General features: G+C 39.4%; 1 protein-coding gene across 1 annotated transcript in view; it reads left to right on the top strand.

Moving 5' to 3' along the window:
* Positions 1–14,791, top strand: part of hibch (3-hydroxyisobutyryl-CoA hydrolase) — a 48,619-nt gene that overhangs the window by 13,342 nt on the left and 20,486 nt on the right. The window contains exon 7 of the mRNA XM_046845272.1: positions 5,328–5,406. Within this exon, the coding sequence (XP_046701228.1) occupies positions 5,328–5,406 (79 nt within the window). The remainder of the gene's footprint in view (positions 1–5,327; positions 5,407–14,791) is intronic.

Here is a 14,791-nt window from a genome sequence, read left to right as displayed (position 1 = left end):
TTATTTCTTTGCATTTCTGTACCGTGTATAGCAGATCGGTATCCTGCCTGGCATTAGAATGATGGACAACAGAATGGATTGAATTTCCCCAGGGGCTCGTTCTAATATTCACTCACGGAAGAACATCAGGAATGGAAGACTAAATCACTAAATCACTCTGCGAGGGCGTCGGGTCTGGCAGCAGACAATCCCAACAGCAGCAGGACTGAGGCACGAGGGGAATCTTAGAGCATGACTTTGATCCTTTCTCGTTCGTGTGTGAAAAAGGAGTTCATGACCGGACTTCTCCCGTGCGTGAGCGCGTCTGCATATTTCCTGCATTGCTAACATGCTTCTCCGGAGCGGCGGTTAAGGAAAACAAATAACTCGAAAACAAACGTACCGAGAGTTACGACCTGAGACTGGAAACACGTTTTAATGCGAAATTTCTGACCGATAAACCAATATGTGACAACTCATCCATCTGACGCTCAGGATGCTTTGACAGCTAAAATAATCAGCACAAATGAAAGAACCCAATTCCTGGCACCGTCGGTGGCGTGGTAGCTCAGTGGTTAAGGTGCTGGGTTACTGATTGGAAGGTCGGGGGTTCAAGCCCAGGTATCGCCAAGCTGCCACTCTTGGGCCCTTGAGCGAGGCCCCCAAATCTCTATCCCCTAGGGAGCTGTATCATTGCTGACCCCAGCTTCCGAGCAAGCTGGGATGTGCAAAGAAAAGAATGTCACTGTTTTGTTTATGTGACAAATAAATGCTATTTTTGTATACTGTATAAGCAAATATATTGGGACTTCTCCAGCCACATGTTGGTGTTCTCCATACTGTTCCCACAAGGTCGGAGGAACATAGTTGTTTCAGAAGTTTTTGGATGCATCCCTTCACTTTGAACTACAAGACCCAAACTTGTTCCAGTTCCTGTGCAGCTCCATGAAGATTTGCTTTTCATAGTTTGGAAGATGTGGAAGATCTCCTGCACTCCAACAGTTTTGGGATGAATGTGAACGCTGACTGCACCCCAGGCCTCCTCAACATAATCAGTACCTGACTTTGCTAACACCCTTGAAGCTGAACGAAAATTCACTAAATCTAGCGGAACATCACATACGAATGTTATGGTCAAACGTTATTTTTTATAGTGTATTAACTCCGTGGGTTTCTTTTATAAATAGTAATGTTGCTGTAAAATATGGAGCTGGCTGAAAACCATTCCAGGCTAGAAGGTTAAGTGCCTGGTCATTAACACTAGCTGCTATAGCTGTCAGCTTGTCTAATTCGTGTGGTGGTGCTTACGTTCCTTTTTCTGTTGGAGGATGCTGATCGGAATCCTTCTCATGAACACCTGACCTTGACCTTTTTTGTCTGGGTCCTCATGACTACAATCTGCAGACATCTTCCAGGCTTTCCTTAAAAAAAATCAAATAAAAAGGCATTTTTACTTTCCACATCAATCGTCGATAAGAATCCGCTCTGTGGTATTTTCCATCGGGGATGAAGACGGACCTCTCCGTCTTTTTTTCCTTTGTATCCCGCCGCCAAAATATCTCAGAGAATCTGTAAGAGTTTCCGACGTTCCGTGAATAGCATCCCGGCAGAGAATACAAAACGTGAATACAAACGTGTTCCCGGGTTTGGGTTTATAAAGTCACTTTGTGCTGCTCAGGCTCAACAAAATCCACCTTTCACCCCACTAAGGGGGTCGTTATTAATACATGGAACGATCCAGATGATTTTTTAAAGAGTTCCTTGGGTCACTTGAGTTCATTTCGCTGGTCATGATCATTGCAATTTTAGACATTTTTTAGGCGATGTTGTGTTCCTATTAGTTTGTTTATATGTTTTTTTTAATGTATTAAAATAAAAATGCAGGATGTTGGATATTAGACTTGTTCTTTATAATGTTATAATAAGAGGGTGATTTAGAGTAAATTAGCCACATAATTTAGCTTGGATTGAGAAGTTTTATTTGTGTAGCGATTATATCAGTAAACATTGTCTGAATTTAATATTAATTCATAAATCAGTGGTGAGTGGATCAAAACTACCTGAGATGGTATGAGAAAGAAACAATGTAAGGAACCAGATTCAGAAGAGGACTTCAACCTGGTGGCACTGAATGTCCGTTCATTATAGTTTTCTTATTGTTCACTGATGAAAAGTTCATAGCAGTCGTACCAGGCGGTGTCAAAAATGTTGAACTGCTGCTGTTCTGAGCCACGTGTTCTACCACGTCTGCGATTTAATCACGGACAACAAGTTAGAACAAAGAGGAAAATTTGAAATTCTGCGTGAAACTGGCAAATCTGCCGCGGAGACGTTTGACATGACATACTTTGACGTACAGCGATGATGCAGCGAGTCGTTCGAGGTGTTTTGATCGGCACGGGCGCTTCAAAACATCACCAGAAGACGACGAGAGATCAGGAAGACCTTCAACAACCTCAACCAGCGAAAATGTCAACACCATTTGGCAACTCGTGCATGATGATCGTCGGAGAACGATCCACACGATCTCACTTCCGCACCCATCCTACTCTCCAGATTTGACTCCTGCGGACTTCGCCCTCTTCCAGAAGATGAAGGCCTGGCTCAGACATCACCGATTTGACACCACTGCATTGCAGGAGGTGAAGAAGACTTTCAGGACACGTTCCAGGAGTGGTGGGAACGCTGTATTGCTGTGCAAGGAGACTTTTATTTTTATTTTTTTTTTTTTTTTTTAAGGTCATGGTGTGGAAACGTAGACAGATGAATTTACCAACCAGTGATTGATTGTAAGTAATTGATACATCAGAGCTTCATGTTTTGCCATTTTGTGCCAATCAGAATATCAGGGATCAAAAAAAATAAATGAGCATGGAATCCGGTTTCTTATTAGAAAGAAGAGGGTGAATGAGTTTTATGATTTGGTCTCTTGATTTTAAATGTAACACAATTCGAGAAAAAAATAGTATGACTTTACCTCGGAAATTTTCAAAGCATTACATCTGCCAGATTACTTCGGGCAAGATTTCCACAGGAGATTTTTTCTTCTGAAAGATCGCTACAAGATTGGCTGAATTCTTTCTACAGGATCTACTTAGCTCAACCTATCTAAATCTTTCTGATTTCCGATTGACTGATTAGTTCTTCAGGATCAAAGTGGGATCTATTCAATTATTTTCACAGGCTTGCTACAAGATCTACTCACATTTTACAGGATCACAATGGGATCTATTGAATTATTTCTACATGATCACTGTGGCAAACAGTGAATTCTTTTCTACAGGACTGCTGCAAGATCTAATGAATTATTTCCTCAGGAGTATTATATTCCACAGTGGAATCTACTGACTTGTTTTTATAAGATTACCGTGTGATCTACTGATATTTTTAAATGATTGTTGTAGACGTTGCTCACAAATTCCACAGAAATGCTACAAGATTTACTGAATTAATTGTATAAAGTCACTGTGGGATCTATGGAATTATTTCTACATGTCTCTGCTGCATGTTTCTATTCTGGGCTGCTTTATTTATTGCTGTAGCTTACAGGCTGCTAACGAGACACCCTGACCTTTCTGTCACACATAAAACAGACCAGTCAGGAGTCTGCTGTAACCTTACACAAACAACTTCATTCGTCTTCTAGCCAAACCTACAGCCTGTCATTTAGAGTCACGGACGAGACTCCACGGTCCTGAAATCGGCTCTCGCACGCAAACAGAACAACTCCTCACCAGTTTGTCCAACATGGTGTACACATGCTACATCAGGAAGTGGGCATCATTTTAACCAGTGCAGCCACATTCCCATGTATCTGTTTACACGTAGTTAAAATTCTCACGCTTGTTAAAACTTTTTTAATCCCTGTGCACATTATTTATTTGTTTGTTTATTTTTATATTTAAATTGGGATTTTTTTGTGCATTTTTATTTATTTTTTATTCTCTACATAACTGCTTCATGATCTACTGAATTATTTTATAGGATCTAGCGTATTGCAATTTGTAAGCCACAGACTGACTGACTGACTGATTGATTGGTTTCTTTACAAATAATTCTGTGGTTCCCACAGATCTGGTTGAAATGATTCAGTAGTTTTCACAGTGATCTGGTTGAAATGATTCAGTAGTTTCCACAGTGATCCAGTTCAAATGATTCAGTAGTTTCCACAGTGATCCAGTTCAAATGATTCAGTAGTTTCCACAGTGATGAAGTTGAAATGATTCAGTAGTTTCCACAGTGATCTGGTTGAAATGATTTAGTAGTTTCCACAGTGATCTGGTTGAAATGATTCAGTAGTTTCCACGGTGATCCAGTTCAAATGATTCAGTAGTTTCCACAGTGATCTGGTTGAAATGATTCAGTAGTTTCCACAGTGATCAAGTTGAAATGATTCAGTAGTTTCCACAGTGATCTGGTTGAAATGATTCAGTAGTTTCCACAGTGATCAAGTTGAAATGATTCAGTAGTTTCCACGGTGATCCAGTTCAAATGATTCAGTAGTTTCCACAGTGATCCGGTTCAAATGATTCAGTAGTTTCCACAGTGATGAAGTTTAAATGATACAGTGGTCCTGTACAAATTAGAAGATCTTGCAGCAATCCTGTAGAAAGAATTCAGTAGATCCCACAGTGATCATGTGAGGCAGTGGCGGCCCAACAGTTAAATCTCTGGGTTACTGCTCAGAAGGATATGTAAAACTAAATTGAGCAGATTCTGTCTTAATTCTGCCCCAGAACCTGTTGGTTCTGGTGCAAATATTCCTGTCTCTCTTACTGGATTGATTTATTGATTATAATAAATGCATTATTGTTGTTTTTTTTTGTTTGTTTTTTTTTACATTTGTTTTTATTGTTTTGTTTGTTTTTACTGTATGTAAAACTGAGCATTGAACAATGGCCTTTGTTATTGTTTTTTTTTGTTCTTGGTTTTTAGTATTTATTTTTATATGTTGTATGTAAACGAGCACAGAATTTTTATAATCACACAGTAATTAATATCTTCTTTTTTTATATTATTTTATCATATACTTTCTTTCTGTCTTTTGTTTCCTTATATTAATTGTTGTTGTTATTTGTGATTTATTTATTAATTTTTAACACCGGTTCTCTTTCCTAATGCCGATCCGGTCCTCCAGAATTCTCTAGTGGTGTTTATTATCACAGTCGAACATTTCACACAGGCTTTTTCATCGATTCTGATGCTAATTTGTTTTTCGATTTTTGCTTTCAGTCCTGCGCTGCGTCTCCGGTTGTCTTCTCCGTATCTCTCCATCTGCTCGTTCTGTGCCAGCTCTTTCCAGCCTCTTTTATTGATTCTCTCTCTCTCTCTCTCTCTTTCTCCCCCAGGGTGTTGGGCTTTCAGTCCACGGGCACTTTCGTGTGGCCACGGAGAAGACGTTGTTCGCCATGCCGGAGACGGCCATCGGTAAGAGCCACAATGTTTGTCCTGTCTAAAACCCAGCGGCATTAATAATGCAGAAATAGATTTCACTCACTGTCTATATACACACACACACACACACACACACACACACACACACACACACACTTGTACTCTTATTCTCTTGTTCACACTCTGACTGTCTGAACATTTTTATTGACATGGAAACAAAACATCTTCAGAACCATGTGACCTCCATAAAACTTCTCCCCCACACTTATTATTATTATTATTATTATTATTATTATTATTATTAATTCACTTCTATATGAATTACATTGAATTGAATGAATGTTAATAATAATTTCATCCTGAAAGGTGTTCAGTAGGGTTGAGATCAGAGCTCTATATAAGGCCACTCAAGAACTTCCTCTCCAACCCATGTAGAGTAGATCTTCATGAAGCTCACTTTGTGCACATTGCCACGCTGGAACAGGTTTAGGTTTCCACGTTCAAGTGTACGCAAAATTGTCTACAATTTATGCAATTGAGTGCCTCCATCTTTGTGTTAACAGTTTGGAGAAGAATTACATATGCAAGGAAATGTCAGGTGTCCCAATACTTTTGTCCATATAGTGTACATGAGCTCAGAGAGGCCCCTGATTGGCTGGCAGCAAATTAAATAAAATATTTTACTTGTATAGCACTTTTGACACCGCACATTGTCTCAAAGCTGCTTTACAAAAATAAATATATTAAGAATTATTTTGAGCGTTAAAAAATTACCCCCGCGTCAAACACAACACTGCCTGAGATGATGCGAGGGGGAAACCTTGAGAGAGCTTTAGAAGGTAACCCATCTTTACCCGGGTGATACCGAGTGTCCGTTCATTACAGTTCCATTATTGTTGAAGTTCTCACTTGGTCACTGATGGAAACTTGAAAGCAAAACTGTAGTAACCGTAGTCCTAATGTAGCAAACCATCCAATCTTATTCCAGTCCAAATCCATCTTCATGGTCCAGCCTCCACAGTAACCTCATGAATCTTTTGTGGAACCATCATGAGTTAAACATCGTTCTGACCAGTGTTCTTAGCTCCTGTAAATAATGATGAAACTGTAATGATTGGATGTTCGGCGATGAGGTCGGGTTTCCTTTTGACTCTGGTTCCTCTCAAGGTTTCTTCCTCATTTCATCTCAGGGAGTTTTTTCTTCACCACCGTTGCCACCGGCTCACTCATTAGGGATAAACTTATAAGGAACATGTTTTTATCGTCGCTTTATCTAAAGCTCCTTTGAGACGATGTCCATTGTTAAAATTGCTCTACAAATAAAAATTAATTGAATGGAATCTCCAACTAGTGTCTACAATTTAACAAAACTCCATCTAAAGGTGAATCTTAAAATTGCCTGGTATCCTCTCTCTCTCTCTCTCTCTCTCTCTCTCTCTCTCTCTCTCTCTCTCTCTCTCTCTCTCTCTATAAACAAGACACCTAATGACTTTTCTGGATGCAGACCAGACTTCAGCTTTATCTCTGTCCCAAAAATCTGTCTGCTGCAATTTTTTTTCGTTTGAATACCAAACTAAAAATAATATTTTCCCTCTGATCCGAACAAAAGAAAAAACCCTGCATGTGAAAGCACTTCCCTCTATGCGTTATTTATGCACATATTTTGCACATCGCAACTTAATTCCACACCAGCTGACTGTGACTCAGCATGATTTCTTTATTTGTTTGTTTGTTTAGTATCGCTTCCAAGGTATTGAACGCTAACTGAAACCTCAGAGTCGTTTTATTTTACTAGTTTGTACTGCTTTAGAGGAAAATACACACCGCCAGACACACGGTGGACATTTACAGGCCATTTAAAAGCCACCCTGAATGTAAATAATTTCGTTTAGACAATAGACTGTGTGAATCCTGGATTCTGATTGGCTCTCGGGTAGTTTGCGTTCAGTTTAAGGTGGTAGAGGTAGAGGAGGTGGTCGTTTAGTGGCTAAAGTGACCTAAATTTACCATGTAATATGAAATGCACTATATAGCCAAAATGTTGTGGGTTCACCCACAATGGTGTTAATGTCAGGTAAAGTTGTAGGAGGCCTGCAGTTCAGTCAGCTTTCACGGTCAATCCAAAGATGTTTAATAGGAGCTCTATAGCAGGAGGTCTTCCACTCCAAACCATGTAAAGCAGATGTTCTTGGAGCTGGCTTTGTGCACAGCTGCGTTGTCATGCTTTATGGAAGAACCACATATGGCTGAAAAGGTCGGGTGTTTCAGTTCTTTGATCCATAGAGAACCCATTTATCTTACAGTGCAACCTGAGGCATAAAGTTGCATTGGATATCATTATATTAAAGTAATTATCTGGGTACAAGATAACGTACCTCAGTACTCATACTCAACAACTGAAAAATGTTTCGGCAATCGTCGCCCGCTCAGCCCTTGACTCTCGCGATGATACCTGTGAGTGCTTCAGTCTCGCATGAAGAGTCTCATGTTCGCTCATGAAGAGTGCATTGAACCCCCTCCAAAAACAAAAAGCCTAAATCATCGGTCCTGAAGTGGTTCAAATGCTACCAAGAACCTTCAGTTTCAGCACTCGTCCCAAGTTCTGGAAGAAATTACTGACGAGTACCGAGGTCTTACTCTATCTGATATACTGTCACACTCTCATTCATACAACTGAGCAGCTATGGAGTTAAGGGCCTTGCTCAAGGCCCCAGGAGTGGCAGCTTGGCGATACTGGGGTTAGAACCTTTGACCTTCTGATTCAGCTCCCCTGGTGCATAGTAGGCATGTTTTTTTATTATTATAATAAGTGAGATATATGTATTTTGTTTTACCCTTGCTTTAGGGCCCAGCAGTGGCATCTTAGTGGTGGTGGGATTTAAACTCAATTCAATTTCAATTTCGAAAGTAAAACCCCCTTCAGACGACATGAGAAAGAAGGAAAGAGTTTTTACAATGAAATGCTTAAGTTAAGCTGCAAGCGAAATACAGCAAATATTACACATCAAAAGATAATAAACAGTAAAGAGACTAGGAAATAAAGAATAAATAGCAATAATGAGAAGAAGAATGTGAGGAACATGAGAGGAACCAGTCTCAAAAGAGAACCCATCTTCGTCAAGGTGGCAGGATGGTTCATGCCAAGTGCAGTCCAGTATCATTTTTCTGTGTGGCTCCATCCATCCGTAAGCATTCAGAATCGGTGAACTTTTGTAATGCAAAAAATGCTTTTAAATGCTGGTGTAAATACTTTGTTCTTATTAATGACCAGAAAAGTGCTCGTAAACAATGCTTTCGTGTCACATCTCAATCGTGTGGCTTCAGTGGCTGCGCTTTGACTCCTCGCTCACAGCATTTTCCCATTCACACACATGCACAACCCCCTCCTCACTGATGGTGCTGTTTATCTCTCTCAGGCTCGCGTTCTGTGGAAAACGTCCAGGCTTTGCTGTCAGCACACTCTGGAACCGTAGCACGCTAAATGCGGATCATAGGTAGCACCACATTCCTCCTGCCCATGGAAGGAATGCGTGCCTTCCACTCGGCAGCAAATCAAACCGACCTCCGTAGAGTACACAAGGCCTCACGCTCACCCCTCGCGTGTTTTCATTTCATGACTTGTTAGCCGGTGTCGGTTACAGAGAACACTCGCTTCTTCCAGCTGCTTGGCTTCTGGAGCTGCATTCAGCAGACACGCTTCGGCAAGGCGCTTTATTTATTTCCGTGTGGCGTGAAACGGTGTTCTGCATTTAATAAAGATGTTCGAGATGTTTCTAGTCACGTTCGAGAAGTCCATGATCAACAAGTTAGCCATTCCCTCTGATCTATTTGTGCTTTTGGCATGGCGTGATGTGCTAATTACTTAATGGAAAACATTTACGCTTTCATTACGGTCTAGTGGATCCGTCATTGACCTCTGCACTTTCACGCTCCTTTTTGTATTGTGCAGATGTCTGGACTTAAAGTTCAGTAATCCAAAAGGATATACACTCAGGTGCTCAGCAGCGCAAAGGATTTGACTGTCAAGATGCTGTAAATTGACTCTGGGCACAAGGGAGGCATCGTGGCAAAGCTCAACCTTACTTAATCGCTCTAAAGCCCTGGTGCACACTGTGCCATTTTGGCCACGATTTGGTCGTCTGAGCCAAAATCCTAAAAGATTCCTGAGGCTAAAGTCCATAGTCTTTAAACGCTGGTTTGACATGTTCACCAACAGCATAATAATGGCCGTTACTATTGTTTTTGTTTGGGTTTTTTTCCCTCCTTTTCACCTTTTTTTTTTTTTTTTGTCTATTTCCTGCAGTGTGACTTCTTCTCTCAGTGGTGGATGAAGCACACAAACCATGCACTTGAGTAAAAGTAAAGATTCACTCAGTAAAATGTGACAAAAGTAAAAGTGTCCCTTTAAACTTTCACTTGAGTAAAAGTACAAAAGTTTTCACATTCAAATGTACTCAAGTATCTAAAATACTATGATTCATTATAACACTAATGTTCCTTTGATCCTTTTTATCAAAAGACTCTTTACTTAATCACCTCAGTTTATGTGAAGACTCGAATGTGACTCTCAGCACACTGATCTATTAATAGAATGATATTAATGACTCAAACACTGATTATTTTCTATTGCAATGATCATGAACACAAAACCATCTTTTTTAACTAATTCAAAAAAATCACGTAAATGAGGTCACGTGTGTTGTGGTGAGTTCGAGTCTGGAGTTTCTTCATCATTTATTCCTCTCTAAATGTTCTGCTTGATGTTGAACTGATGCTGAACTGTATGTTGATCAGTAGATACACCGAGTGCCGATCAGAACACGTGTAAAACAGAGCGTGCGCTCGACCCTGATTGGTGACTCGCGTGTTTCACCAGTTACGTTTTTATCCACTCATAAGATATTATACCTTAAAATGTAGTGAATTTAAAGTAAACCCAAATAAAAATATTTAAGTACTTAAAAATAGTAAAGTACAGATATGTGAAAAAGCTACTTAAGTACAGAAATAAATTACAATTAATTCTGTACTGTTTACTACTGCAAACGTCAAACCAAGAACCAATAGGATCATCGAACCCTGACGCAAATAGTGAAAATAAAAAATGACTTTTTATGTGTTTGTCTTGGCTTGGGATTTGGTTTGGGATTTGACTTGGTACTGGTCTGTCATGGTTTGGGATTTGGTTTGGGATTTGACTTAGTACTTGTCTGTCATGGTTTGGGATTTGACTTGGTACTTCTCTGTCATTGCATGGGATTTGACTTGGTACTGGTCTGTCATGATTTGGGATTTGACTTGGTACTTCTCTGTCATTGCATGGGATTTAACTTGGTACTTGTCTGGCATGGGATTTGACTCAGTATTTGTCTGTCATGGTTAGGGATTTGACTTGGTACTTGTCTGTCTTGGTTGGGGATTTGACTTGGTACTTGAATGTCATGGTATGGTATTTGAATTGTTACTTGTTTGTCATGGCTTGGGATTTGGTTTGGGATTTGACTTGGTACTTGTCTGTCATGGTTTGGGATTTGACTTGGTACTTCTCTGTCATTGCATGGGATTTGACTTGGTACTGGTCTGTCATGATTTGGGATTTGACTTGGTACTTCTCTGTCATTGCATGGGATTTAACTTGGTACTTGTCTGTCTTGGTTTGGGATTTGACTTGGTACTTGTTTGTCATGGCTTGGGATTTGGTTTGGGATTTGACTTGGTACTTGTCTGTCATGGTTTGGGATTTGACTTGGTACTTCTCTTTCATTGCATGGGATTTGACTTGGTACTTGTCTGTCTTGGTTGGGGATTTGACTTGGTACTTGTCTGTCATTACATGGGATTTGACTTGGTACTTGTCTGTCTTGGTTTGGGATTTGACTTGGTACTTGTCTGGCATGGGATTTGACTCAGTATTTGTCTGTCATGGTTAGGGGATTTGACTTGGTACTTGTCTTTACCGGTTTGGGATTTGACTTGGTACTTGAATGTCATGGTATGGTATTTGAATTGTTACTTGTCTGTCATGGCATGGGATTTAATACTTCATTTTAATTTACTTTTAACAACTGATATTCTCCCAAAGCAGCTTTACAGAAACAAATAGACCGCGAATATCAATTTTATCATCATAAACTGATCACTATAAGTTTGTCTCTAATGAGCGAGTCACTGGTGACAGTGGTAAGAAAAACCTCCCTAAGATAGCAGGAGGAAGAAACCTTATGCGGAACCAGGCTCAAAAGGGAACCTGTCCTTATTTGGGTGACATCGAATGTCCTATCATTTACAGTTCCATCGTTGTTGACGTAATCCACTGACTCAACTCTTGGTTTATATACCATGAGTTCAGATTAGATTCTGGACGTCAAGACATGATAATTGCCTCAGGCAACTTTTTCAGTGGTTTTTATTTCAACAAATATTTTTTGTCAGGAATTAAGGCTTGTATGTCCTGGCTTACTTGTTATTTATTGCAGCCTAATGTGTTGTCTCTGAGCTACAGCATGTTTCTCTCAGGATTGTAATATGAAACAAGGCCACAGACTTGAGTGTAAGTAACTCTGAGCGCTTAAAAGGCTACAAAATGGCCTCCTCTAATATTCATAGTCCTGAGGGTTTGTCATAAGCTGGCAGTAAATGCATTCAAATGCTAATGAGGAAAAGCCTTCATGGAACTGAAATTACATTTGTATTAAAAATGTAAAAGAATGCATGTTTATGTTAAAAATGTCAAATTATTATGGTATGTCTGTATATCCTTAGAAAGCAGAGAGCTGTTTCCTCAATGTTTTTCATCTCCATTCTTCTCTTTTTCACAATTTTTTCTCTCTCTGTAAAAACCTCTGTAACCTTGATTTGTTGAAAATCATGTTCAATAAGATGGCTGTGTTTCAGCCAGCCTGGGTTTTAAAAAAAAAGCCTCGCCACACTCTTGTGAGTTGAGCGTCCTTGGTACACAGGAAGTGGGCAAAAGCTCCCTCAGGAATTCGAGTGGCTGAAAGCACTGCTTTTGTTCAACACACTCCATTATCACATCCATGCATGTCTATCTGGAGAAAAAGCATGTGTCTGAAGTGTGTTTGCTTAGCGCTAATCCTGTTTGATTACGGTCAGCTGTAGAGCCGCCCTTCAACTGATTAGTACAACTTCCACAAAAGTATTACTCAGGGTCTGTCTTAAGATGTTTTCCGTCTGGCTTGCTTTCAGTTGGTCTTGGTCCTGATTAGAGGTCGACTGATTAATCTGGCATTTTTTAATTAAACAGCATCGTGCGATTGTGGTGCAAATTGCACCGATTGACTGACGTACCAATTCTGCGCTTGCGTGACAAAACAGAACTCTCCCATATCAGCAGGTGGTTGTAGTCTGTATTTGGCAACACAGGGAAACAGCTAGAACTTTGAATATCTAAAGCAAGCAGCGTTTGTATACTAACGGATTTGTGTTTGCTAAGATGCTAAGACAAGAGCAAAAATGACAACAAGTGTCCTTCTTTACTCCGTTGCTTTTGCTGTCATCAGTTGGATTTTTTTTTTCCCCCCTCACATTTTCAATCACTAAGCTGAATAGCCAATTGGAGTTCTCTTTCTCGCCACCTCCGATTCGACATACCAGAGAAAGAATGAGGAGACCATTGGGAACTGTATTGTTAGTGAGCCTTCAACCAGCTGTAGTTTAGGTTACAGGTCAGCATGGGAACCAAAACCCTGCACTGATTGGAGAGGCTTGTGTTGTTCAATAAATTTGAGCAATTTTCTGTATCTTTTTCTTTCGGCTGCTCCCATGAGGGGGCACCACAGCGGATCATCTGTCTTCATACCCCCCCTGTCCTCTACATCTGCCTCTTTCACACCAACTACCTGCATGTCTTCCTTCACCACATCCATAATCCTCCTCCTTAAAATTGAGAACCTCCAGATTTGTGGTAACAATTTGGAAATGAACCACATATAGCAGGAAAGGTCGGGTGTCCCAATACTTTTGAAAACATACTGACTCTAATTCTAGAACCCAAACAATTGCAGTGTACCTTCCATACTAGCATTGCTGGCTGATTTTACTCTATAATGGATATCAAGCAGTCACACCATCAAAAGATGGTGGAAACCTCATCGTAAGATTGAACATCTCATTCCACATTTAGTCCCCGTTTGCTTTTATAATAACCTCCACTCTTATGTGAAGATGATTCACTTAACTTTGTGTAGATTCCTTCAGTAAATTTATTAAAGTAAGGTTCTGATGAAGGTGAGGAGGCCTGGGGTGCAGTCAGCATTCACATTCATCTCAAAGGTGTTTAATAGGGTTGCAGTTCTATTGCTGGAGATCTTCCACATCTTCCAACCCATGGAAAGCAGATCTTCATAGAACAGGTTTGGGTCTCGTAAATATTCCATATCCAAAGACGATTGTGTTTGATGAAGAACCGCATACGGCTGGAAAATTCAGGTGTCCCAATACTTTGGCTAATATAGTGTACATGTCATTGTCACTGCATGTATTGACTCCATATTCCACTCTAAATCAGCTCTGAATAAGATGATTTCACTGTCCGAGATCTCGTCTTTAACCATCCGGGGTCAGAATCAGCATCTAAAAGTTGACGTAGACTAATGAACAAAGCTGTTTAGAAAGAACTATAGAGTAAAAAACATGGAGATCTGTAATTAAGGAGTGAGGATTGTGTGTTAGTGAAGGTAATAATCCCCAACAGATGTGAGCTTTTTTGGTTAAACAGGATTTAGAGATTAGGGCAGGACACTATGTTAAAATATCAGCAATGATGCAAAGATTTTGTGGAGAACTTTTTATACGTATTTTCTTTTAAATTGTGTTTTACAATCTGAATAAAAACGAATAGAAATTTTTGGCTTTGATCATAAAAATAAAAAGTTTAGAATTATTGCAGGTTTGATTTATTTTTCATTTATTTTTCTGCTTTCATTATTAAATCTGTAAAGAAAAGAAGGTCTTGTAATTCAGTCGAAAAAAAATTTAATAAGCCCTTTTATTTAATTATTTTATATTTCATATTTAATTTTTTTAAGCGAATACAAATAACATTTATTTAATTCATTCATTTATTTACTTTTATTTTCACATATTTTATTCATTTATTTCAAATAATAACGTATTTTTTTCTGGTTTTGCTTCATTTTTTTCAATACCTGAACATTCCTTGTGTTTTTTTTGTATTTTTTATATTTAAGTATTTAATTTTCGAAAGATATGATCTATTTAACTGTTCTAATTATTTCAGAAGACTTTAACGTCTTCCTTCCGTCCTTCATTTATTCACTCCCTCGAAATGTGGAATTGTCAGGATTTTTTCTTTTTAAGCGAAATTCTTGAAGATGGACATAAAATGCTAAAGAATCCATTACACTAGCGTTAGCCGTGAGCCACTTCTTGGTTAGCG

Source organism: Silurus meridionalis, chromosome 3 (assembly GCF_014805685.1).
Source record: "Silurus meridionalis isolate SWU-2019-XX chromosome 3, ASM1480568v1, whole genome shotgun sequence".
NCBI lineage: Eukaryota > Metazoa > Chordata > Actinopteri > Siluriformes > Siluridae > Silurus > Silurus meridionalis.
This window is presented reverse-complemented; position numbering and strand designations above follow the sequence as displayed.